Here is a 26181-nt window from a genome sequence, read left to right as displayed (position 1 = left end):
TATTCCTGTTCTTCAGTTTAAAAGGGAAAAAAAAAAAAGTCAACCTTTCATATTTTGCATTGAATAAAACACAAGCCAACACCAAACAAGAGCATGTGATATACACAACAGGTGAAATTAATTTGTCATGTAACTCCCTTGTTTTCAAGGGCTTAGCTCAGGGATGAACGGGGCCCACGGTAAGAAGAAGATCATATGTTAAGTTTCACATTCCATGTAGCTGCATTGCCCTGAAAGTTAATGGAACTGTAATTACATCACAAATGTGTAAATCAGATCAATGACAGAATTTATAATCATTTCAGCTGAATTACCGGAGTTAGAAGTTTCAATTTTTACAGTGAGGATAATTAACCATTGAAACAATTTACCAAGGGTTGAGGTGGATTATTAATCACTGGCAATTTTTAAATCAAGATTTGATGCTTTTCCAGGAGATGCGTTCTAGTTCAAACAGGAATTATCTTGGGGAAGTTCTCTGGCTTGTGTTATACAGGAGGTCAGGCCACATGATCACAGTGGTCCTTTCTGGCTTTAGAATTTATGAAGCTTTAGGAGAACAAAGTACAATTGAATTTCTGTGCAAAAAGAACCCACATATAATTAATGGGGAAAATTCGGACTTGTTATAGGAAAAGAAACCCCACTGAAGTCAGTGGAGTTGCACCTGTTTACATCGTTTGCCTGCAGATTTACTTTATTAATTAGAAGCTACAGAAGACAGGTTAGTGCTCTGAAGTATAAGATTTTGAATAGTTATACTGCTTGAAATACCAGGCAAGGTTGACTCAGCCTTTCAGTTAAATGGACTTTCATCTAGTTTGCTGTGCATCAGTCTATCGGAGGAGACCTACTCTGTGCGGATGTTCAAGATCCCAGGGCCTGCCCCAGAGTTCTTAGCCTCTACCCACAATTAAGCAGAAAGCATTTACCAGGCTGGCACATTCCATCTCAAAAGATGGTTCCATTTTAGTAGCTCAGATAGCACTTCGGCATAAAAAGACATGATATACAAGTAAAGTGGCGCTGGAGCAGTTCCCCCCCACCCTTCCAGAATCCTGTACTAAAGTGTTTAATCAGTTCATTTGCTCTTTGCATTACCTGTAGGGTTGCCGGGTCTCTGCCATTTATGATCTCCCCCCCTAGGGTCTGTTCCCTCACTCTTGCCATTTTTTTCTGAGAATACATCAGAAAAGCTCCTTCCCTTGGCAGAGAAACTTGATACTTGGCTTGCCACTTTTTGATAGCCCTGCAGTGTTGATTTGCTTGTTGAGGATCCATCTTAGATAAAACTTCATCTATGTGTTTAGACTTCTGTATCACCTAGGAAAAGAGACCCAAAGCACAAGTCTTCTAGTTCTCCTTATGATTGTATTTTCAGTTATAATGAATGTAGGGTGAAAAACCAAGGCAGAGTTGAAAAGGACATATACTGGCCCTCAAAATCTTCAGTTCTCATAACATGTTCTATATTATTTTCCAACAAAGCTGACTTTTAAAACTACTTTTGCTTCATGTGACTAGTACTGCTCCATAATAATTAAGGCTGACGTGACAGTATTGAAGGGGAAATATTGACCATGGTGATGCTGCACAATCTAGGTTGGATTCATATCAATTGCCAAGCTTCAAGTAGAGGAGAGAGTACAGGTATGAGCATGCCTGAGGCTCCACTGAGAATCAAGCTCAGCTCAGTTATTTCTTATTCTAATGAGACACTTTTATAGTCTGAATGAGTTGGGAAAATAAAATACTATATTAAATATAATAGATGCACACTCAGACAATGCCATGAAAGCAATTATGCCACTGTATTCAAAACAGACCTACAAGATGCTAAGCATGTGCACGCCTTTCCCCTCACCCATGTGAGCTTAATATCAGTGTTTTCTACCTCATAGTTCTCTGCAATGAAAGGAAACTGCTTGGGTTGCAGGAACTGGGTCCTGGGGATATCTAGCCCGTCTTCACCATAAAGGAACTGCACCACACTGCCATCGCTGTCCCTCACACTCAGGTCATATTGAACTACCAGCCCTTCCAAGTGCTTTATGATACATCTGCAAGAAAACAAGTGTTGTCAGAGGCTATGGAACAACTAGGTTATGACAGATTTTTAAACTGGAATATTACTCAAGTGAGTCTTTTTCAAATAAGTTTTAGGGAGGATCAGGAATCCTGAAGGCTGAAATTTTGTGTAGCCACAGCAGTTTTCGCACAACCCCTCCTATTTTCCTTGAACGTGAATTGCAGGGACCACCACAATAAGCAAGAGGGTAGTTCACTTTATGACCATTTTTGATCCTTGGCCTCTCTGCTAACAGTAGTAGTGAGTTCAGAGAGATGGACACACATTCAATAGGAGTGGGATTGAGACCAACACATTAAAGACAGGCCACTAAACATTTAAGAGGGTATTTTGCATTATGTCACTTACTGCTGAAAATTCATTCACTGCACTGGAAATGGGGGGCCTATTCTGAAGGCTTTAGGAATTTTGTCTGAGTATGGACTAAAACTATTTGGCCAAGAAAAATGACATTGCACTCTAATCTGTTTATTTTGTTTCCAAGGATTTGCTCTTCCTGGTACAGATAAGAAGCCAGTATCAATACAAGTCAGAAGTGAGAGATGAAAAAAACCCATTGGATCTAAGCCATCAGAAAGAGAATGTTTATTTTTCTTAGCCCAAAAGCCTACATGGTGAAATCATGCTTCAGGAACCCACCAGCTTCCGTACAATTGTACTAGATGATGCACATCTAGTGCCTAAGTTATTTTTTTCCTGAAATATTTTACTTTTAAAATGTCAAAAAAAAGTTTCCAAGGAGCAACTCCTACCTTTGAAGGTATCCAGATCGGCTGGTTTTGACAGCTGTATCCACCAGACCCTCCCTGCCAGCCATGCAGTGAAAGAAGAATTCCTAACATACAAGCACAATCTTCATGAAAAAATATAAAACAGCTTCATGTTGCCAAGGAATATGTTAAGGTAGAGTATGAATTACCGTTCTCAAGAGCAGCACTTAAAAATAGGGTTGGATAAGGCCTATTTGTCTAGATATTTACAAGGACACTCTCCACTTCAGTATCTGAATCTAAATAAGTTATGGTACAAGTAAGGCATGAAAGGCAGAAATAGAAACAGGAGCCTGAGCAGAATACTTACAGCAGGTTTGATGCCTGTGAGAAATCTGCCAGTCACAAATCCCCCTGATCTAGGGGAAAAATCATAAGGCTGGAAACAAGGCAATGATTTACCAGATGCCATCAGAGGGGGCCTTCGACCTTCCAACTCAATCTGACCCAGTAAGCACGAAATCTACATTGGAAAGATGCACGCAGAAAAGAAACAGAATGACATGCAAACCCTTTAATGGTAAAAAGCTCACTTTTCTATCTTACTCTCTTGGTTCATGTAAGTGTAACACCTTTTCCCGCCCCCAAAAATATATTTATATATAAAGGAAATAAGCACTGTTAAGAAATAGTGAAGCCCAGTTAGGTCATCTTGTCAAGCCTTTTCCTTAGCTCAATTTCATCACATTACTACTTATGTCCCCTAGGATCACGCTGAACAATTCATAGAATCACAGAATCATCTAAACGTAGAGCTAGAAAGGACCTTGAGAAGTTATCAAGTCCAGCCCCCTGTGCTGAGGCAGGACCAAGTAAACCTAGATCATCCCTGACAGGCATTCGTCCAAATAGTTCTTCAAAACCTCTAGTGATGGGGAATCCACAACCTCCCTTGGAAGCTGATTCTAGAGCTTAAATACCCTTATAGTTAGAAAGTTTCTCTTGCCATCTAACCTAAATCTCCCAGATTAGGCCCATTACTACTTGTCCTACCTTCAGTGGACATGGAGAACAATTGATCACAGTCTTCTTTATAACAGCCTTTCACATTTATGAAGACTTATTAAGTCCTCCCTCACATCCCCACCGCACCCCCCCTCCCCAGGACCTATTTTTTCTAACCTTTCCTCATAGGTCAGGGTTTCTGAACCTTCTGTAATTTTTGTTGCTCTCTTCTGGACACCCTCCAATTTGACCACATTTTCCTAAAGTGCGCTGTCCAGAACTGGACAAGGCACTCTAGCCAAGGCCTCACCAGTGCCAAGTACAGAAAGACAAATACCTCCTGTGTCTGACACAACACTCTTGTTTATACACCCCAGAATATTAGCTTTTTCACAACTGCATCATATTGATGACTCATATTCAATTTGTGATCCACTGTAATCTTCAGATCCTTTTCAGCAATACTACCATTTAGCCAGTTATTCCCCATTTCACAGTATGCATTTGAGTTTTCCTTCCTAAGTTGAGTATTTTGCATTTATCTTTATTGAATTTCAAACCAATTCTCCAATTTGTCATGATCATTTTGAATTACAATCCTGTCATCCAAAGTCATTGAAACCCCTCCCAGCTTGGTGTCATCTGCAAATTTTATAAACTTACTCTCCACTTCATTATCCAAGTCATTTAATGAAAATATTGAATAGTACTGGACCCAGAAATGACCCAGTAGGACCCCACTAGATACACCCTGTCAGTGTGACAGCAAACTATTAACTATTCCAAGTAGTTTTTCCAACCAGTATCTAGATCTCTTTTTCCTCATTTATTTATGAGAATGTCATGTGAGACTGTGTCAAAAGCCCTACTAAAATCAAGGTATATCACATCTACTGTTTCCCCGTCTACTAGGCCAGTATACCTGTTAACGAAGGAAATGAGATTGATTTGGCATCATTTATTCCTTATAATCCTATTATCCTCTAGGTGCTTATAAACTGAGTGTTTAATACATTTATTCTAGTATCTTTCCAGGTATCAAAACTAGGCAGACTGGTCTATAATTTCCCAGATACTCTTTGTTCCCCTTTTTAAAGATAAGTACTACATTTGCCCTTCTTCAGTCCTATGGGACCTCACTCATCCTCCATGAGATCTTGAAGATAACTGAAAACAATTCCAAATTTGCTTCAGCTGGTTTCTTAACTACCCTAAGATGAATTTATTCAGGCTTGAATACGTCTAACTTACCTAGATTTTTTTTAACCTGTCCTTTCCCTCTTTTGGCTTGTGTACCATCTCCCAAGTTGTTAATATTAATTGTGCTGAGCATGTGGTCACAATTAATCTTTTTAGTAAAGGCTACAGCAAAGTAGGAATTCGTCTCTTCTGCTTGGTGTCTACCTTTAAATAGATGCAGAAATTCTATTCTGTTCAATTCAATATAGGTTCTTATACTGTTCTCATCATAGTATCTGAGCATCTTTCAGTAGTGCATTAAGCAACATTACTCATCTGTCACAGTGCTTCATTCTCTTTGTCATCCTCCTCCCAGAGGGAGAATGGTTGGAGTGGAAAGTTGTGATGGCCCTTAGTTCCCACATAGACAAGCTTTACCTCGATGGTACAAAGTTCCATTGCGAAATACAACAAAACAATTACAAGTTAGAAGGTTATGTCATCACCCACTAAGGAGTTATGTTTTTGCTACAAATCTTGCTGTTCTAAGAACTGGTGCAAAAGTGAAATGTGACAAATTGAAAATACTCGTTCCTCACCAACCTATGTACCAATGAGGTCTTTGACTCATTTATAATATGTTTCCCTAAAAGTTACTCAAGTCAAAATTGTGCCCTCCCAATTCCCAAAGCTAAGAATAAATACCCTACTTGGTACAGAATACACAAGCCATTCCTGAAATAGCCTCTTGATAAGCTATATTTTTAGAACAAACCATGGAAACAAACCAGTGAGTCTTATAAAAAGTAATTACTTTAATACCTGCATTGTATTTACAGTGGATCCTTTGGCTCCTGACTGCACCATTAACTGCAAGTTGTTCTCTGGGAAGCTCCTGTGGAGACCAAGGGGCATGCATGCCTAAAAAAAAAAAGTTTTGAAAGAAAGATACCAAAGAGTCAAGTTCACATTTCTAATTAAAATCACAGGAATTTCTGTTGACAGTAAGAAAAATGTGAAATCCAAGACAATCAAACGGATGTTATTTACAGTTACAGAAAACAACATTGCTAGGAAGATTTTATGGAAACTCTCGCCTAGAAGTAACACTGCAGCTGGCAACCTTGTTGCTAGGCTCTGATGACAAGTTAAAAATTAAAAGAGCCTTAAAGGTTAAACCAGCTTCTAATTATAAGAGGTCACCTCCCTCTCAAAAAACAAAATGATTGAGGAACACTAGCAGGGCAGTGTGGAAAGGCCCATATTGTGGACAGATGGATGATTTCAGTCTGTAGGATTCTCTGGCACCTTTCAGCAGCATTAAATTAACATAATAAGAAAAATCTCCAAACATAGTATATATGGATGCTTCTTAGTGCCAACCTTGTTAACCTCATTGCTGTAAGTGTTTACTTCCTCCTTGAATTTCAGATCAACCATATTAAAATCCCTCTGGTCTTTGTGGAGATGGGCATCCTGCCATTTCCCTTGGATCTCTTCACATGATGCAGTTTCTGGCAAGTTAAATGCAGATCTAACAGCCTGAAAGTAAAAAAGTCTCTTAGGTGCCAAAGCAGATGCAACTACACAGAGCAAGGGCTTGAAATGAAAAAGTTACAAGGGCTAAAAAGCTGCTGCAAGATGTGCTTACCCTGGTACCACAATGGGTGGACACTTCAATGATTCGGTGTCTTCTGTGGTCTGCTTGGGGTTTGACCAAAATATCTTCAACTCCTGCAGCATTGAAAGAGAAAAAGATACATTGTATCATGATCTGAATGTGAATCCTGACACACCAGGAATTTATGTACTGGACAGCTGCTGGCATGTTTGAGTGTCAGGGTGGGGGTAAAGAGGAACTTATGAACACCAAGCACCAGAGCTGCTTGGATCAGACTCACTGCATTTTAATAGCTATAACAAGAAAAAATATTGGAGACTTTTTTTGGATGGGCAGGTTGGTCTCATGAACACAATATTATATAAACAAAATCACACACACAAAAGGTATGTTAAAAGAACAGTAAGATTGCAAAGTCAAGCACTAAAAAAAGTTTGGAAATGCCAGAATGAAGGTTACCTATGCAACATTAATTCAGTCTCCTTGTGCGCATGCATTATTAGTGTCTTTAAACTACATGATCACATGCTGTTCTTTTCACAGGACCCTTGCCTCATTGAGTGAGCAAGATGGATGATGCTTACTCTCAAAGAGCAGCTATACAATATTTTGTCACCTCCTTGTTCAATGCATGCCTCCCATAGTTAGTATACTGCACATTATTCAGACCCTACTCTGAAGAGAGAATTATTCATTTCTTCATGGCCTTTTCTAGGGCACTCGACACTATACTATCTCAGCACGTCAAGAACAACAGTGAAATTATTTACACAACACTCAGAGATGAGGTGATATTATCATCCCCATTTTACAGATACAGAGGCATAGAGAAATTAAGGTCACAAGTATCGATACATTTTCTGTGCCTAATTTGCGACAGAGGACATGCTTTTTTAGGGTACTTAGCATTATATAGCACTTCTATTATGTTCAAAGCACAGCTCTTACTGACTTCAGTTGCAGCTGTGATCAGCATTTCTAAAAATGAGACCAAGGGTCTCAAGTCAGGAACCCAGAAACCAAAGAGAACAAAATTAGTGACTACCTGTGAAAAATCTGCTGTGAGTCAGTTCCCCAGCATCACACAGGAACTCTGTGGCAGAGGCAGGGTTAGAGTCCAGTTCTCCTAGGAAGCATCCAACTGCTTGGCCACGAGAATACCCTTTCCCTTCCTGAAATCCCCCTACACACCTTCTAACTTCTGCAACAAGGATTCTAGAGACAACAGCCTCCTTTGCAAGACAACCCCAATTCAGGCTCAGGGCAGGTCCAGCCTGTGCACTGAATTAGACAGGGATCTTGTGGGGAAAAAAGGTAGTTGATTATGTAATAAAAGACTGTCATAATACATTTGGCACAAGAAGGCCAAATTAAGGTTGCACAGGGAATCTTAGGGCTTGTCTACATCAGAAAGTTGCAGCGCTGGTGAGGGAGTTACAGCGCTGCAACTTTGAAGGTGTACACATCTGCAGGGCATCACCAGCGCTGCAACTCCCTGTTTGCAGCGCTGGCCGTACTCCCGTTTTGTCTCGGGTGTAGAGGATCCAGCGCTGGTGATCCAGCGCTGGTAATCCAATGTAAACACTTACCAGCGCTTTTCTTGACCTCCGTGGAAGGAGGAAGCCTCTGGTAATCAAGCTGGTCTCCTTCCCCAGCTTGCTCTCGCGTTCCCGGAACCCCGAGCAAGCAGGTCTCCTTCCCTGCGGTTTGCAGGGGGGTTCGGGAACGCGAGAGCAAACCGGGAAAGGAGACCCGCTTCGCCGCGGTTTGCTCTCCCGTTCCCCGAGCAAGCAGGTCTCCTTCCCTGCGGTTTGCAGGGTGGCTCCGGGAACGGGAGAGCAAACCGCGGCGAAGCGGGTCTCCTTTCCCGGTTTGCTCTCTAGTTCCCGGAGCCCCGAGCAAGCAGGTCTCCTTCCCTGCGGTTTGCTGGGTGGCTCCGGGAACGCGAGAGCAAACCGGGAAAGGAGACCAGCTTCGCCGCGGTTTGCTCTCCCGTTCCCCGAGCAAGCAGGTTTCCTTCCCTGCGGTTTGCAGGGTGGCTCCGGGAATGCGAGAGCAAACCGCGGCGAAGCGGGTCTCCTTTCCCGGTTTGCTCTCTAGTTCCCGGAGCCCCGAGCAAGCAGGTCTCCTTCCCTGCGGTTTGCTGGGTGGCTCCGGGAACGCGAGAGCAAACCGGGAAAGGAGACCAGCTTCGCCGCGGTTTGCTCTCCCGTTCCCCGAGCAAGCAGGTCTCCTTCCCTGCGGTTTGCAGGGTGGCTCCGGGAACGGGAGAGCAAACCGCGGCGAAGCGGGTCTCCTTTCCCGGTTTGCTCTCTAGTTCCCGGAGCCCCGAGCAAGCAGGTCTCCTTCCCTGCGGTTTGCTGGGTGGCTCCGGGAACGCGAGAGCAAACCGGGAAAGGAGACCAGCTTCGCCGCGGTTTGCTCTCCCGTTCCCCGAGCAAGCAGGTCTCCTTCCCTGCGGTTTGCAGGGTGGCTCCGGGAACGGGAGAGCAAACCGCGGCGAAGCGGGTCTCCTTTCCCGGTTTGCTCTCTAGTTCCCGGAGCCCCGAGCAAGCAGGTCTCCTTCCCTGCGGTTTGCTGGGTGGCTCCGGGAACGCGAGAGCAAACCGGGAAAGGAGACCAGCTTCGCCGCGGTTTGCTCTCCCGTTCCCCGAGCAAGCAGGTCTCCTTCCCTGCGGTTTGCAGGGTGGCTCCGGGAACGCGAGAGCAAACCGCGGCGAAGCGGGTTTCCTTTCCCGGTTTGCTCTCTCGTCCCGGAACCCCCCTTGAAGCCGCCCAACAGCGCTGCAGTGTGGCCACATCTAACACCACTTGCAGCGCTGGTTGCTGTAAGTGTGACCACTCTGCAGCGCTGGCCCTATACAGCTGTACTAATACAGCTGTAACTACCAGCGCTGCAAAATTTTAGATGTAGACATGGCCTTAGTGTAATTTCCTAGGATCTGATAAGGAATCTGAAAAAACAAATTTCATCATGTGGCCTCATATTCACACCTATAGCAGGTTTGAAAACAAGATCCACCACAGATCTCTGCCACTTGATCTAATGGAGTAACTCACTGAAACAGTAAGTTGTTATCCATTATGTGTACCAGCTGTCTTGGGGAAAGAGACATTCTGCGAGTGGGTTTTACAGATACTTGCTAACAGCAGAGGAATGATGAGACTCAGGAATTCTGGTTTCCATACCAGGCTCTGAAAGGCACAGTGCTCTAGTGCAGTGGTTCTCAACTGAGGCTCTGTGGCCAATGTGGGGGGTCACTCAGGGGATCCACCAAGCAGGGCCCTGAGCCCCATGACGCAGAAGGCCGGAGCCCCCAAGCCATCCCCTCAGTCCCACTGGGCAGAAGACCCTCCCCCCCACCCCATGGAGTTTTTATTAGCATGTTGGGGGGCAAGAGGGGAGAGCTCCAAAAGAGCAGGGGTTCTGAACCTTTTTACTAGTGGGCATAGACAGAATCATTGCCCATTTCCCCCAAGCCTGAGATCTTCTGTCCCATCACTGCCAACCTGTTCCTGCTCTAATCTGGTCTCTTCCCCCTTGCTAGCTCCCTGTCCCAGACCCATTCCTCTTACTTATAAATTAATCCCAATCCCACTCCTCAGGCATCTCATCCTAGTCCTAGTTCCCTTTCCCAAAATGTTCTAGATCGCCTTCAGGACTCTCAATATTCTTCTCACCCGTTTTAAGTTCTCGCCCCAGTCTCTTTGTCCAGCTGGTCCCAGTCTCTACTGCCACACTAATCTCCAGTTTCCCTCCCACAACAAGCATCCTCCAGTCCCAGTCTGCTCCCCCTCTCTCTTAGCCTGGCTCTTGAATCAGGTAGCTTCCTCATCCATGCTACCTGGGTCCAGCAGGAAGTCAGTGAGAGCACAGTAGAGAAAGACTCACCACTCTCAGTTCTGGTGCACAGCTACAGCCTGGAAACAGCCCAGAGCTGTAACTGCAGGCAAAGCCCTGCCCAGTCCCAAGCTGAAGCATGCCCAGTATGGACAGAATCTTTGGGAAATTTAGAGATTTACTAGAACTTCACAGCTATTGAGTGTGTGCAAACTATGATTTTTCAAAGGCTTATAACACTTGGTCAAACATGGGAGGATTTTCAAAGGGATGGCAAAAGGCACCCTGCTGATGCAAAGGGCACTCCACCTGATTCCAAGTCCTTGCTCCAAAGCAGGGGATGCTAGAATTTTTCAAAGAAGAGGTCCCCAAAGTGTTTATTTTAATATGAGCAAAACAACTATTTTCCCCAACCTCATTCTTGGAAACAGCTGAATTGTTTGGGTTGTCACTTTCCAAAAGAATTCAGCCTGAGACAATCACTCAACATGGGAAATTTCAGCCCCAACAGTTAAAGTTTGGCAAAAGATATTAACAACTGAAAACAGGATCTTCTAATGGGAAGCTTTGGCCAATCTTTGTAACAGGTGGTGTTAACTAGCCTTCCCTGTAATAAATGGGGCATTGGAATCCGAGTGGTGCACACTACTGCCATCTACTAAAAGTAATATAATTGGAGCACATGTAGCTACAGCCTACAGAGTATTTAGACCAGGGGTGGGCAAACTACGTTTATGCCAGCCCACGAACTGCACCCCGTGGCTTGGCCCCACTCCTGCACTCCAGCCTCCGACCCAGTGCTCCGGCCGGACCACACAGCTCAGTATCCTCCAGTGTTCTAGCCAGGGCACAGGGCCACGGGCCACACCATGCAGCTCCTGGAAGCCGTAGCAAGGCTCCACTCCACCTCCCACGTGCTCCAATGGGAGCTGCAGGGGCAGTGCCTGTGGATGGGCAGCATGCAGAGCCGGCTGGTCATGCCTCCACATAGGAGCCGGAGAAGGGACTTACCGCTGCTTCCAGAAGCCTCGAGGTAAACGCCACCCAGAGCCTGCACCCCCTGCCTCTCCCCATGCCACAACCCCCTGCCCCAGCCCTGCTCCCCCTCCTGCTCTCCAAACGTCTCATCCCCAGCCCCACCTCAGAGCCCGCACCCCATCGGAACCTGCAACCCTTCCCAGATCCCTATCCCAAACCCAATCCCCCCCACACTCTCAACCCCTCGGCCCCAGCCCAGAGCACCTTCCTACACTCCAAACTCCTCATCCCCAGCCCCACACCAGAGCCCACACCCCAACCCAAATTTTATGAGCATTCATGGCCTGACATACAATTTCTATTTCTTGATGTGGGCCTTAGGCCAAAAAGTTTGCCCACCTGATTTAGATGTTTATAAAGCTACACAAATATGCATGTTTTATACCAATGAAAGTCTTGTTAAATTCTACTCAGCCATTTGCCCAGAGGAGGGAAATGTTTTAATTATAGCGTGTGTAGGGGTGGGGGTGTAGATTTTATGCCTGGCTGAGTAATTCACATTGTAATTTTGCAAAGTTGATGCAAAATAAGAGTCATATCTACAAGGAGATTAACAGCCCCAAAGTAAATGCAAGACTTAATTGATAACACCTCTGAATCCTTTAACCTGAACACGTGGGTATGCTTGGTGAGTTGTTTTTTTTTAAACTTATGTGAAAAAGAAAACTTAAGACTTTATAATGTAATTTTGATCTGAACAAAGATCTGTTAAAAGACATTATGAACATGTACGTGTGAAACACAGAGGACTGGAGATAACTCAGTGATGGATGTACTTGAAATTGCCTCATTTCACTATACTGATTGGAAGGAACTGAAATGCACACTAAATAGAAAGAAAGTCATGCTAGGTGATTCAGATTCAGGAACACAGCAATGTGTTGTGAAATGTCATGCACACAACTGTTTCCATTTCTTATGCACAACTGCAGTTTTGTACCTCAGGTGCTGCAGCAGTCCAAGGGCTAATTTACATTTCCCATACTCACCCATTGTAAATCCCCTGTACAGCTGCAAATAGGCCGTAAAGAGGCGAGCTAGACATGTAAGCACCTTGCCACTGGTTTCCCCACCATAGACTTCATGGCAACAGTGGACTAGGCCATAAGCAGAGCTGCCATAGTGAGCTTTGTCCAAGACTCCGCAAAGTAACTCCCCGTCTCTAATGATAACCTGGTGGATAGGATGAGATGATACATTTAAAAAGCTAGGAAAGCAGCCATTTTGATCTTTGTGCAGACAAGATCCAACTCTTCGACCACAGATTATTCTTAGTGACTAGTACATAGAATAAACTACAATGAGGAATAAGAATATATAATGTACAAAATGCTTTTGGATCAATATCATCTGATGAACCATAAACACAAACAAGTAAATTAAAATAGTAGAATTACAAATAGATTTTGCACTTCTATAATATATTCCATCCTGAAAGCACTTTACAAAACAAGTTAAGCAGGTGCATACTAGTTGCCCCCACTTGCAAAATGGAAGAAGGCAGAGAAGATACTCTAACAAAAGAAAGATGGAGTTTATGTCAGAGCCAGGAACAGAATTCCAGTGCTCCTAGCCCCTAGTCCCAAGCTCAGACCACCCCATTCTAGCAATTATAAAAACTTTACAATACACGTTGTCCTCTTCAGACTTTTTCCTACACTTTTTAACATACCTGGGATTCACACATTGAATCAAGGTTAGACCCAGGAATTCTGTTTTGGGGCCCTTTTACCCAGGCTTTTCCACCAATCTTAGCTTTCCCAGACAAATTCAGTGGGATTTGATTTTCAGGGATTACGTTTATTAGCAACGTAGATACAATCTGAAAAGAAAAATGTAGGGCAGGATTAACGAACTGCCAGAAGCCGTCAGTTTTTCATATCCCCCACCCCACTATGGCAAACTGGGAGAGAGGATAAATACCCACACACATGCAATAGGAAGCCCTGCCACTCAGCCCTGTTCTGGCTGCTCACCTATCCAACAGCAGAAAACTGCCAGAAGTGCTGGAAGTCTGCACTCAGGTAAGAACTACCCTTCGGTTACCCACAGACTGGTATTCCTTTTTGTTTAAAATTTCCCATATTCAAATAACACAATGTATTATTCTACAGAAGTGAGTTCCAGATGCTCCAGTGCAGTAATACTATTGTAAACTCGGGGGCAGTTACTGTAGAGTGCAGTAATATTTTTTAAAAATATTGTATTCAGATTTATACAGGGCATTAAAAAGTGGTTTCTACACTCCTTCGCCATATATTAAAATTCAGTCTCATTACCACATAAGGCATATGGGTAACAAGAGACTACTGTGTGATATCTGGAAGCATATCTATGGAAGGTCAGAATGATACAGCATAAACAGCACTAGAGGATTCCCTTATTGTGCCAAGGATCATAGTAACTGTATGTAGAGTACACCACTCTGAAAAAGCGAGCAATATTCCCTAGCAGAGCCTATCAGATATTTGATGACTAAAATCAATATTATAGGAAACACCAAAAACAGATAAGACTTTGCCTGTCAAGTTTAAATTTAGGAGATTTAAACTGTGATGCAATTCAAAATCCCTCCCCCCACCCCACACACCAACCCAGTGAAAAATTCTCTTTTCTTTAGAAAAATGATAGAATTGTTTTGATATCAGAGATGCATGAATGAGAAAAATCTCAGAGACTGGAAAAAAGAACACCTATAAAAAGTGTCTCAAAGACTTTATCTAGATCCCATCCCAGAAAGGAAACTAAATCACTAAGCAGTAGCTGCACCATTTCTCTGCTTCTGTTCTGCATGTGCATTTCCTCCTCCAGCTCAGACACTGTAAATCATGACACAATTCTAGCTGAAACATTGCCCAGGGTAAGTGAGAAAGTGCAATTCCTATAAATTATTTTAAAGGACACAAAACTGAACAACTCCAGGAAGAATACACATGAAGATTTGCAGCAGTGCCGACCTACTGGGACCATGCTTCTTAGTCACTATAGCTAGTCCTGGGTTTTAATTATAGCACTTTGCTTAGTTCTGAACAATCTGTTTTCTTAATAGCCTTAGCTTTTCAGCTACCTGTTTTCCTGTCCATAACCGTTGTGGTTTCATAATGGCAGGTGGAAGGATTTTCACTCTTCCCTTTTTGTCTGTCAGTCCTCTATATATCAGCTCCATGTACTGCTCTCTTGTGAAAAAGCAGCCCCGGATTGTCATGCTGGCACCAGAAATCATATGATCCTGGATTAACCCTGCCAGTGGTTTGCCATCCTAAGAGACATATACAAAGAGTAGGTGAGGTGGGAATCACATTAGTGTCTTCCAAAATTAGCTCCATTATGGGTGTTTAAAAGCACAATAGTCTTGGTGTGAGGAGTTCTTCATGATGACAGTGCCTCTCCCTCCAGAAAATATCTCCTAAACATTGACATGTAAGAGACATAGCTGGCCCCAAACTCATTTTAAAAAAGAGACAACCACCTCACCCAACCACTTCTTCAATTCAGTTAGTAATATTGAGACAGTCTACCACCCTTGTGCCGACCTCTAAGTTCACCGTCCCCCAGTGCCCTTGGGATCAGGGAGAGCAGTTGGCCGAGTGAGAAACATGTCATAGAGCATGAGTGGCGAATCAGAACTGGAAGGTATGAATGGCATTTCAGGGGCTCAGACACAGGGGACAATACCAGCAATCAGGCACTATAAGAGTTAAAAGTAGTAGGAGGATCAATCCAGAGTATTTTAAGCACCCCGTCATCATAGTATATAGGTGTCAACCCCAGGTTTAGATGTTCAGGTTTCCCCACAAAATCCCCCTCACACGCACAATTTGAGCCTGTGTTTGCAATTTTAATTCTTAAGTCTATGGCCACCAAGATCTAACACAATGGAGTCTAGTTACTAGCCACCTTTGCCACCCCAAGAACGCATTATGAAGCAAAGTTACCATTAAACAACCCAAAGGAGCACTTTGAGGAAGGAAGATGTTTCTAGAGATGTAAACAATTTCTGTATGGTCTTTCACTGAGATGGTTTTATTTACCTTAGGAACGAGATACTGTTCATCAGTGCAGGCTAACACGTAGGCTTCTGCCCGGCCCAGCTCGCTCTGAGGAAAATGAGCGTTCATTTCATCACCATCAAAATCAGCATTGTAGGCTTTGCAGTTGGCATAGTGAAGCCTCAGCACCTTTTCTCCTGGCAGGATTCTGGCCCGGTGGGCTTGGATGGACGGTCTATGAAGGGTGGGCTGACGGTTCAGTAAGAGGACATCTCCATTTTTAAGATGGCGACATACCTTTGAGAGAGATTTAATACAGTTCACCTGTTTATAAAGCATTCCAGGCTCTCATCAGAAAGTAAAACACTTTAAAACCCATGTGCACACTCTAAAGCAGTTTTTCCTCTATAATTTCCATTCTGTGGACCCCCTTTGGGTATCAGATCCAGTCCACATACTTCCTCAACCACTCTGGTCCCCACTAGACCACATTCCAAGATTCTACAGAAACCAGAATTAGTTCCTCATGTTATCAAACCAGTTCAGCATTCCAGGTAAGATGCAATCCCTCCTCCGCCTTCACAGTATGGTTTACCAAAGACTTTAGCATAATACTAAAAAGGAAACCTTTAAAATTCTGCCATGTGAGGGGAGCAAAAATTTCATTTACCTGGTTCCCTTTGAATTGGCTCAACAATCAGAGGGAGTATTGCAATTCCAATATCAGACATCCGAGAACAAGACACCATGGCCAAGTGTATGGAGCACAGGACCAGAGGCCAGGGACTCCTGAATTCTAATTTCATTTTTGACACCAGCTTTCCAGGTGATCTTGACCACAACACCTCCTCTCATTATATCTCAGTTTCCCTTTCAATAGAACAGGTGCTAGAATACTTAACTTTACAGTGCTATTGTGATTACTTAAATTGTTTGTACAAGTGACTGAAGCACATAAAACACTTAGAATAAAATACTAAACAAATGCTAAGGTACCACAGCCTGAGCAGCTGCAGCAAACTTTCCAGGCATCACAAACAAATCTCTTTAAGAGGCTAAGCTTGGCATATTTCTGTGCTGAGTGCTTTCCAAGGCTGGTTAGTGGGTGCATTCAGCACATATTTTAGTGGTGAACTCAATTTTAAATGTTTGCTTTGCAGGTCACTTACAATCTAAAAACAAAAACAACAGGAAATTATAAAGCTCCCTTTAAGTAACATGATAGTCGACTCCAACAGTCTTTAGGGAGGGAGAACCTATGATCACTGGAATTCCCCAGCCCTCAGAGATGATTCAATGACCAGAATAACCAAAAAGTTTCCAAGAAGATACTTCAATTCTGACTCACTGGATCAATGTAAATATTTGGCAACTGCTCTAACTACCACCTTATGTCACAGGCCCTTTAAGCGCACTGGGCTGTTTCCTTTCTGCCTTTCTCTGTAGAATGTTAGACTGGATGGGCCAACAGCCAATGATGTTATATCATTTCAGGTTGATAAAAGTGCAGATATTGCTGTAATGGAAAGTGAACTCATTGTCCTCCCCTGAAGCACACCCTGGAAATGCCTCAAATGTTCACAACTGTTGCCAAACTGCAAATGATTGAGCATTGCCCTTTCAAGCCCAAAACAAGCAGCTTTCCTGCTTCTGTTCACTGAATAAATACCACAGCGAAGGCTTTTTATGGAGCTTCTGTAGGATTGGTTTTGGATGAGAGAAGAAGTTCACATCAAGGTTAGCCCTCACCTCCCTCCAAAAATGTACGCAACAGCAGAGATAGTTTATTTATTGACTTGGAGGGAGATGTGATGGGGGTGGAGTTGCCTGTCAATCTTCCCAGTGGTTCACTATTTAAAGAAATGTCTAGAGGTATTTTAGTTCAGTTAGAAGTGACCATATTCTATATGATCTATGGTATTTATATGGCCCCCTTTACGGTCATATCCGAGCACCTCACAGTCTTGAACACATTTTTCCTCACAACACCCCTATGAGGTAGGGCAGTGCTATTCTCCCCCTTTTACAGGGGGAAATATTAAATACAGAGACACTATGTCTAAGGCTACGATTAGTCATAGGTATTTTTAGTAAAAGTCATGGACAGGTCAGGGGCAATAAACAAAAAGTCAGGGCCAGTGACCTGTCCATGACTTTTACTAAAAATATCCCTAACTAAATCTTAGGTGCTGGGGGAGCTCCAGCGGATGTGCTGCCTTGGGAAGGGGGGCAGCCCATGGACCCACTACCGCTCCTCCGTGTGGCAGGCGGCCTGGAGACCTGCCACCGCTCCTCCGGACAGGGTGTGGCCTAGGGACCCACTGCTGCTGCTGCGAGGGGGTGGGAAGAGGAGGCGTGTGCAGGGCAGTCTGGGCTGCTGCTGCTGCTGCTCCTGGACCGCTGCTCTGGGACACAGCCCGAGACCAGCTGCCTGGGAACACTGGAGCAGCAGCTGGCATGGCTGGCTCTGGTGCCACCCCAGCTGCTTGAGCAGCACTGGGGTCAGCCATACCAGCCGCTGCAGGAGTCACGGAGGTCCTGGAAAGTCATGGAATCTGTGACTTCCATGAAAGACTTGCAGCTTTAACTATGTCACTTGCCCCAGGTCACACAGGGAGTCTGCGGCAGCAGAGGAAATTGAACTCAGCTCTCCTGCTAAAAGATCCACCACCCAAGCCTAATGCTATGCACCAGGCTATACTACACAGAGCAAACAAATATGATACCAAAAGAAAATGTAAGCATCCATCATGAAGGAGGAGATACACGGACAGTTATACATCTGACCTGAGTGTATTGCTATCTGCTTCTAGGTCAGCCAGACTAGTCAGCGGTAATAGCCAGCTAGCTACTGTGCATCACTGCTTAGGATTCAGCTTGAGATTTCTTGAAAATTTATAACTTGGGCCAAAGGCTGCTTGCTGGAGGTGGATATTACTGTCTATGTGGCAAAGGTACTGCTCTTCGTACTTGCAACAATTCACCTTGTTTCTGTTTTTAAAAAACCTCTATGTTAAAGAACATTATACGAGCTCTCAGAATCTTCAGGCTTTTCATGAATTAAGAACACCATTCTATAATACAAGTCCCCAAACAATGGTATACTGTGAGTCCCCAACTCTATTTAGGATAGAAGACTTTCTAATATAGATGTGTTGACCCTCTTTTCAGTCTTTCATTGCTTCAGTCGAATAAGATATTCAGCTAATGCTGAGAAAAGTTTAATTTTCAGGCCTCAATTCTTAGGTGCTCTTTTGCCACTTCCAACATAGCAGCAAAGAGCCAATTTCAAAGCATGCCCAAAGTAAAATCTGAGGGGTCAAAGAAAACACTGGTTAGATACGCAGGTGTGAAAGCCATCTGCTGGAAATACTGACAGATATGATGTACCCCGTTCAAATATTTGTCTCTCATTTCAGTATAGGTGCTAACAGCGGCTACCTCTCTCCATCTGTAAGTTTTCTTCTGAAAAGAGCATGAACATTGGTTTCAGGATTGCATATCAGAGGGGAGATGGACATCAGAGGCAACAGCTCAAACAACACATTTATGTAACAGTAACCTGAAATGTAGAAAGGGGAGCTCTGGATTGGGAGCTAAGGATTCCCAAATTCTAATTCCTATTCTGAAAGTGACCCTCCTCTGAAGAGGCTTATCTCCTTGTGTCACTGGTTTCCCCATCTCTTTTTTTTTTTTTTTTTAATTGGAGATATACCAATCTCCTAGAACTGGAAGGGACTTTGAAAGGTCATCGAGTCCAGTCCCCTGCCTTCACTAGCAGGACCAATTTTTGCCCCAGATCCCTAAGTGGCCCCCTCAAGGATTGAACTCACAACCCTGTGTTTAGCAAGCCAATGCTCAAATCACTGAGCTATCTCTCCCCCCAAAAACAGGGATAATACTGACTTCACAGCAGGGTGGAAAGATTTAGATCAAAAGGTACTTTAAAATTGGTGATTTAATCATTATTTAATCCAGCAAACAGGAAATCTTATTTTGAATTTGTACCTTTTAGTTACTTTCCTAAAGAAATAATCATTACATGAGAATGAACCTACCAACCAAACATGTTGCAACCAAATGAAGCCACTACACTGAATTTGGTACTTCTTCGTGCCAACCAGGAGGATATGTTATACCCACACAAAATGTATTTAAGCAGTTCTATAGCTTAGCATACATTTATTCACATTCTTAATTTTAATTCAAGTACAAAAACAACTTTTAAAAATTGTTTTTATTATTTAAATAAGCTAACTTAAATGTGCTGGATACATAAGAAAAAAGTTTATCAAAACATATTTGGCATGTAAAAGTGATTTACTAAACAAAAGAAGTATTAACTGTAGCTAGGAAATTATTGGATTGTTCCTGGTAACCATGGACCAGATTTTCAAAGATACTCAGCTGCCTAAAGATGCAGATGGGGTTATAACAGGGTGGTCTATCCCCTTAGAAGGGTAGTAGGGATCATGGCTAGTCACACCCTGTTCATGACATAGCCCCTTTAAAGAAAAAAGTGATCGAGGGAAAAGCAGAGTAGCTGAGGAATAAAGGCCAGATGCTGATAAGGCAGCTACCTCTTGAACACGATAAAACTAGGTTCTCTCAGCTCCCAAGTGGTTTCTCAACTTTGAATGAACTAGTTCAAATGAAGGATATATTCTCTCTGCACTTGGCTCGCTACAGTGAAACCAAAAGTACCGAAGTATTTACATTTTTTCCAAATATAAGTATCTATGATATATTTATAAAGCTTGAGTTGAACTCAAAAGATAAAAGATGTTTTCCCTCTGATTTTATATAGATTTTAAAAAGCAGCACCCTTTAACCCATTAAAATTTGAGAACTCATATGCAGCATTTTAAATTTATTTAAATGAAGCAGCATTTTAAAAATGTATTTAATTTATTTGAATAGCTTATAGTAAGTTTAGATTTTTAGGCTGCCAGTTTCAAATTTAATTTTAAACAAGTTTATTTTTAAAAAGTAAACTGTATTTGATTTAAATCAAACAAATCTGATATTTGATTTTTTTAAAATCAGGTTTTTATTCACCCTACTTCATAACAACGTGGTGAAGGTTTATTTTAGGTCTATGAAGGGCTCTGAGCTAACTGGACTCACTGAAATGCTAAGTATTAAATACTATCTTATGGGCACAGGAACCTCTGTCAGAAACATGTCAGCAGAAGTAAAAGGTATCAAAATAAAAACATTCATCACTTGTACAGCATTTTTTATCTAAGTAGGTAAATACCCTTTGTCAACACTGAGCCTCAACACTTGTGAGGTAGGGAAATATTATATGAACTTTACACATGGGTTGAACTGTGGCATAGTGAAGCTAAGTGACTTACACAAGATCAGACAGTGAGTGGCAGAGCTGAGATTAGAAGACAAGAGGCCTAGCCTGACAACACTGTCTATATCATACCACCGCTGCTTGGCCTGAGCTAGCTCTGCTAAAATAGCCGTATAGCAAGGGCAGTAGACTAAGTGTATACCCAGTGGTCTAGGTGAGTAGGTACTTAGGTGTCTAGCCTGAGCTGCCACCTGTGCTACCCTGGTTACACTGCAAACATGGGTGCATCTACAGGAGTTGGGAATCACATCTCTCAGGTGAAATGGAGACCTAACCATAGAAGCAACTCATTTTCCTGACTAAACAAGATATCCTACTTTTGTTCTTCCCTCCTCCCTCTACACTCAGCGGAGCATAAAGAGGTGCAGAACCTCACCCACAAAGAGCTGGAAACAATACAGGCATGTTTAGGATAGTCTAAAATGAAGAGTTACTATCTGTGGGAAAACACTGGAAGAAAGACACGCTGTACAGCTTTGGTCACTAGGACAGTGACGCTGGAGCAATGAAACAGCTTCCTCTAAGCATCTCTCAAACATTAAGTTAATGTATCCTTTCAAACAACCCTGTTAGGTGTTATCCCCATTTTACAAATGGGAAACTTAAGGACAAAGGGGACATGAGTCACCCTAGATCAAAGTCTGAAGGAGCATGCCACTGCAATCAGACCTCCAAATTTGTGTCTTAACAAGGCCATCCTCCCTCTCACTTGCTACTCTGATGGCAGTCTCAGCACAGGGCAAGGTCTGAATGTTCCAGGAGGCTGAATTCCCCTCTTGCCATTAGAGGTAGTCTTGTCTAGGTCGCAAGCTAAATCATATAATCAGAACAAGAGCACTATTGCTGCTTGGGCTGTATCTATTCTATGGGTATGCAGAACTACAGTTGTCAGGATTGTCAACATGGTATCTTGACATTAATATTAAAGTATAATAAAGAAGATGAAAAAAACAAAAAGTTTCATGTCTAAAAGAAAACGCATTTCGCTAGCTAAATCCACCCAGACCTCCAAGAAAAGCCGCATTCGTTACCTTTACAGGATTGGGAAGTCATGGAAACACCAAGAATTGAAGTGAAATGCAGGAAGGAAAAATTCCCTGAGCCTGGAAGTTGTTCATTTCTCCTCAGACATCCACATGAGCTTCTCTAGCCACCAGATGAAAAGGTGAGGTGCCTGGAACATTGGTCCAGCTTCACATTGTAACCTGCTTCAACAGCCCCCATCTCCAAAAAACTCTTTACCTTGCTGGGTTGTGTTTGCACAGTACTCACAATTTTCATTCCTGGTTTTGGGGCTCCAGTGGAAGGAGTGAGGAGCTGCTTAGCTATGGCTTCCCTCTGGGTCTGGCTGGTTGCACTCAACACTGTACGTGACCCGTCTTCATTAATGACCATGGAGGCACCAGGGTGAACATTTGGACCATTTATTACAGCCTGCCTCAGTTCTTTGACATTCCACGGAGTTACTGGCTGAGGGTAAGTCAATTTGGTAGCAAATACCTAACCGGGAAGAAAAATAGGCACAATGATCAATGAACAAGGCACCGATGAACAGCAGCCAGTCGACAGAAGAGTTTTTATTTCCAAAAGGTGCTGGGCACTTGGAAGAACGATGAGGTGTGACCCAGCCATTTCTCCTATCTGCATCCTAACCCACATTATAATCCACACCCACCCTTCAGGCCCCACAATACTGTTACCATCTCCTTACAATCTATGATATAGAACCTTTGATTTACCAAAAGGCACGAGGGCAGATCCAACATATGACTTTTGAATTTAAGTTTTGTTTTAAATCTCCTTATATCAAGACATTTTTTTACAAGTATCAGTAGCCTTCTAAATAAACCATTTATTTATAATCTTCTCTCAGCTCTAGTAAATCAAACTAAGTAATTTTTTCCTTGCCACACATCAGTCACTGCAAAACAAAATAACTGGTTGCTGGATTTAGGCTTAAAATGGTACTAGTGACTCAGAACGACAACTCTAGAACCACACATGAATGCAGACTAAGAAAACTGAAATCCAGAAATATCACAGTGACAGAAACTGCAACCCCATGCAGTATCTTTGGGGACCATTGTATTTAATTTATAAATGGCTTATATAGTGTTGTGTTCTTCTCCATGGGGACGACTTATCATAACTCCTTGCCGGAACTAAAACCGGTGGAGACTGATTACCCCTGTGACAGTAAACAACTAACAAACCAAACTTGCTTGGTTTGCTTATACTAGTTCAGGCTGAGTTTCTCAGAGATTAGGAAAACAAATACAGGGCTTCTTGTATAAAAGGATGAGCTTGAACTGACTTGTGGTCTTCCTTTCAGTTCAGCAAATGGACAGGACCTTCTGTCCAAGTAAAGGCTTTGCCTCTTGCTGCAGTGCTGGAAGGGGCGTGGGCCTTCCAGAGTCCCCATGTGAAATATGGGTGATTTCTGGTGTATGTGTGTAGGAAACAAATATATATATTTTTATACAATGTTATACATCTATGTGCTTTCCTCTGTTAAGAATAAATGTACTGTGCTGAGTCACCGTTGTGTGGTAACTTGTATATGCTAGCAATTCAAAGTTCATAGCCCAGAGAGAGAAAGCAACACATAGGAGTTGGCTTTTAGGCAGACTGATTTGCTGGGGATAATCAGTGTACAGCAGGGTGCTGTGCAGCCTTAAAAACACTGTTCAGAAGGGAGTGAGCACACAGGTACCTGCCCACAATCAGGTGACAGTTGAAGGTCTGAAGTCCTGACTGGGTGCCCCTAAAGAGGACCCAAAAGGTGGTATGCAAGAGCAAATACCCCAAAACTGGGATAATCGCCAGATTAAAGAATTTTCACTTCTAACAAATATATTTCCGTCCCTTCTTTGTGGTTTCACTATGATAAATGGGAACATTTGTTCCTTCTCTGTTGTTTCCCCTCATGACGACAAGTAGAAAAATCCATTAACTGGATAAATACACACACACACACACAGATTTTATTTTCCAAAAGCAAACAGCTGATGACAAAAGAAAAAAAAATGCATCAGTCACAGATCCATGAGTCTTAGATAGTGAAGTGAAAAAGATGATGTTATGAGAACAGCCCAAGTCTCTAAGCTAATTAAACTCCACAAGCAGGAGCAAGGGAAATGTGATTGCAGTAAAAAAAAAAACAACAAAACACAGTAACACCCTTCCCTAGAAGCCTTGTTGCACAGGCTGAGAATTCCAGCCACAGTTATTAGCAGAACTTTCAGGTCTTCAGAAGTGCCAGCAAGAGCTTTCTTTCAGTAGTTCTCTCTTTGGGAGGAAACTGCAAGTCATTAGGGAGGGAATTAAGGCAGCTTTGCAACAATGACTCAGCACACTATATTTACCTAAAGCTTGGCACAGGCTGCTTGTTACAAAATGCAACATGCAAAGACCAGGGATAGGAAAACGGAAGCCGAGCTCTACTTAAAACGTTCAGTGGTTGTCAAGCTCCCATGACCCAAATTCAGACCTTTCTCCTTCCAATTTCTTTCCCAGAGGCAATATTTAGTATAACAACCGGCAAATTTTCTGGTCTTCAACTATCTTTTTATTAACACAGATGTAACCATCAGATTGCATGTAAGGGGAATATGCTTTGCAGGACTATGGCGATATTATGAGAATGAGGGGATGTGGGGCAAGAGGCTGGATCAGTCAGCGAACATACAAATTTCAAATTGGTAATTACGTTGTCAAATATGCTACACTGCAATCCCACTTACAGGCTTGTCCTAACAAACATAATACTTTATTTTCCCTTACCATAGGAATACCAATCTCATTGGTAGCAATATACATGTCAGGGCAAATGACTGACCGAGCAGCGTAATCCACACGTTTTCCCATCATGTGCTTACGGAACAGTCCTTCCTTTTTCTCCAGTATCTTTGAAAGCAGAAATTAAAAGAACGATAAAACAAAAAAATGCAGATGTTACAAATATACTGTATCAAAGTATCCGAGTCATTCAAACACGCTAGATGCTATGGTGATGAGTGCCATGGAAACGCCTACAAATTAAACACGACTACTTCACTTTTCGTACCTATTCCCTTTATGCTTCTCTCTATAGCTGTCTCTTACCACATGAAGTCTAGTGAAGTCCGTTTGAGACTCCGCTGACACTCACCTGACGGACACCAGGGTATTTTTCTGTCATTAGTTTGTCCATGTCACTGTCGAACACAATATTGACATGGCTCTGAAGACGAATCCAAATGTTGTACAGTTTATCTGCAGTGCTCTGTCCTGAGATCATAGCCAGGACTGAACGGTCCAGTGATTCCAACGGCTCATCTGTCACCTGTAGAAATGTACGAGAACCCGGACTTAAAAATTTCAATTCCTGTTTTATCAAACCTTGTGTTTATGGCATTAAGCTCTCAAAGGAAATCTCAGCTGAAACACTCAGTTTTGTCCATCTGATTAAAAGCTACGAAACCCAATGAATCACTAACAAGATAAATGTTACTTGTAGATTATCTCAACATACTGCCTTGGGCTGTTCTGTTATCAAACCTCAAAAATTAAACCAGGTCAGGCCTCGTCAGCCTCTGGATAGGAGACTTCCAAGGAAAACAATAGGTAACACATGGTGATAGGGATTCAATAGTTGGTAATCAAATAAGTAGCAGTCTCCCATCTGAGTCAGCATTGAGTGAGTGACCCAACAAGGTGCTAGGAGCCACCAGAATACTGGGAGGCACCCTCTTTTGGATAAAAATAATCCAAGATCCTAATTTCTCACAATTATTAAAACCCCTAAGCCATTTTTTCATGAGGTATTACAGTCTGTGCCATGGCCAATTTACGAACACAGTTAATTACATATCTACCTCAAGCAGTTTCAAATAGCTGAAGCAGGAGCTCCCCCTAGTGGTGAAACTCAGTGATTAAAGTAATTTACAATGCCTTCAGTGATATTGCAATGAACATAAATCAAAAGGAGTATTTAGTTTAGCTGATGCCAAGCATCAGACCTGGTAACATACAGCAAACCTGGACTATAGACACCAGGACAGGGGCACTCAACTGGATTACAGTTTATTTCTAGTCCTGCTCTTTTTTAGGTTTAGCATGTTTCAAACTGGAATTGGGGAGTTCCTCTCCCAGCTAAAAGGTGCAAAGGTTTCTTATCTGAGGATGAGAAACACAGAATATGTTAGACAGAGACCCAGGACTGTAATTTACCATATGTTTGTACAGCACCTAGCATAACAGGGACTGACCTAGTTCAAGCCTGTAAGTGCTACCTCAATCTAAATGTTAAAAAAATATAAAGCGTAATAATGGAAGTAAAATATTTGGATGCCACACCACAGTC

General features: G+C 42.7%; 1 protein-coding gene across 1 annotated transcript in view; it reads right to left on the bottom strand.

The window, feature by feature from the left end:
- The window catches only part of POLR1A (RNA polymerase I subunit A), a 63289-nt gene that overhangs the window by 20070 nt on the left and 17038 nt on the right, over nt 1–26181 (bottom strand). The window contains exons 10-23 of the mRNA XM_030563452.1: nt 24988–25161; nt 24621–24743; nt 22110–22337; nt 15515–15769; nt 14551–14742; nt 13156–13305; nt 12473–12656; nt 6635–6717; nt 6367–6525; nt 5806–5904; nt 3170–3322; nt 2842–2924; nt 1895–2060; nt 1102–1323 (exon numbers count right to left, since the gene is read on the bottom strand). Of these exons, the coding sequence (XP_030419312.1) occupies nt 1102–1323; nt 1895–2060; nt 2842–2924; nt 3170–3322; nt 5806–5904; nt 6367–6525; nt 6635–6717; nt 12473–12656; nt 13156–13305; nt 14551–14742; nt 15515–15769; nt 22110–22337; nt 24621–24743; nt 24988–25161 (2271 nt within the window). The remainder of the gene's footprint in view (nt 1–1101; nt 1324–1894; nt 2061–2841; nt 2925–3169; nt 3323–5805; nt 5905–6366; nt 6526–6634; nt 6718–12472; nt 12657–13155; nt 13306–14550; nt 14743–15514; nt 15770–22109; nt 22338–24620; nt 24744–24987; nt 25162–26181) is intronic.

Source organism: Gopherus evgoodei, chromosome 5 (genome assembly GCF_007399415.2).
Source record: "Gopherus evgoodei ecotype Sinaloan lineage chromosome 5, rGopEvg1_v1.p, whole genome shotgun sequence".
In the NCBI taxonomy this organism is placed as follows: Eukaryota; Metazoa; Chordata; order Testudines; family Testudinidae; genus Gopherus; species Gopherus evgoodei.
The sequence above is the reverse complement of the archived record's forward strand: the minus strand, read 5'-3'. Positions and strand labels throughout refer to the sequence as shown.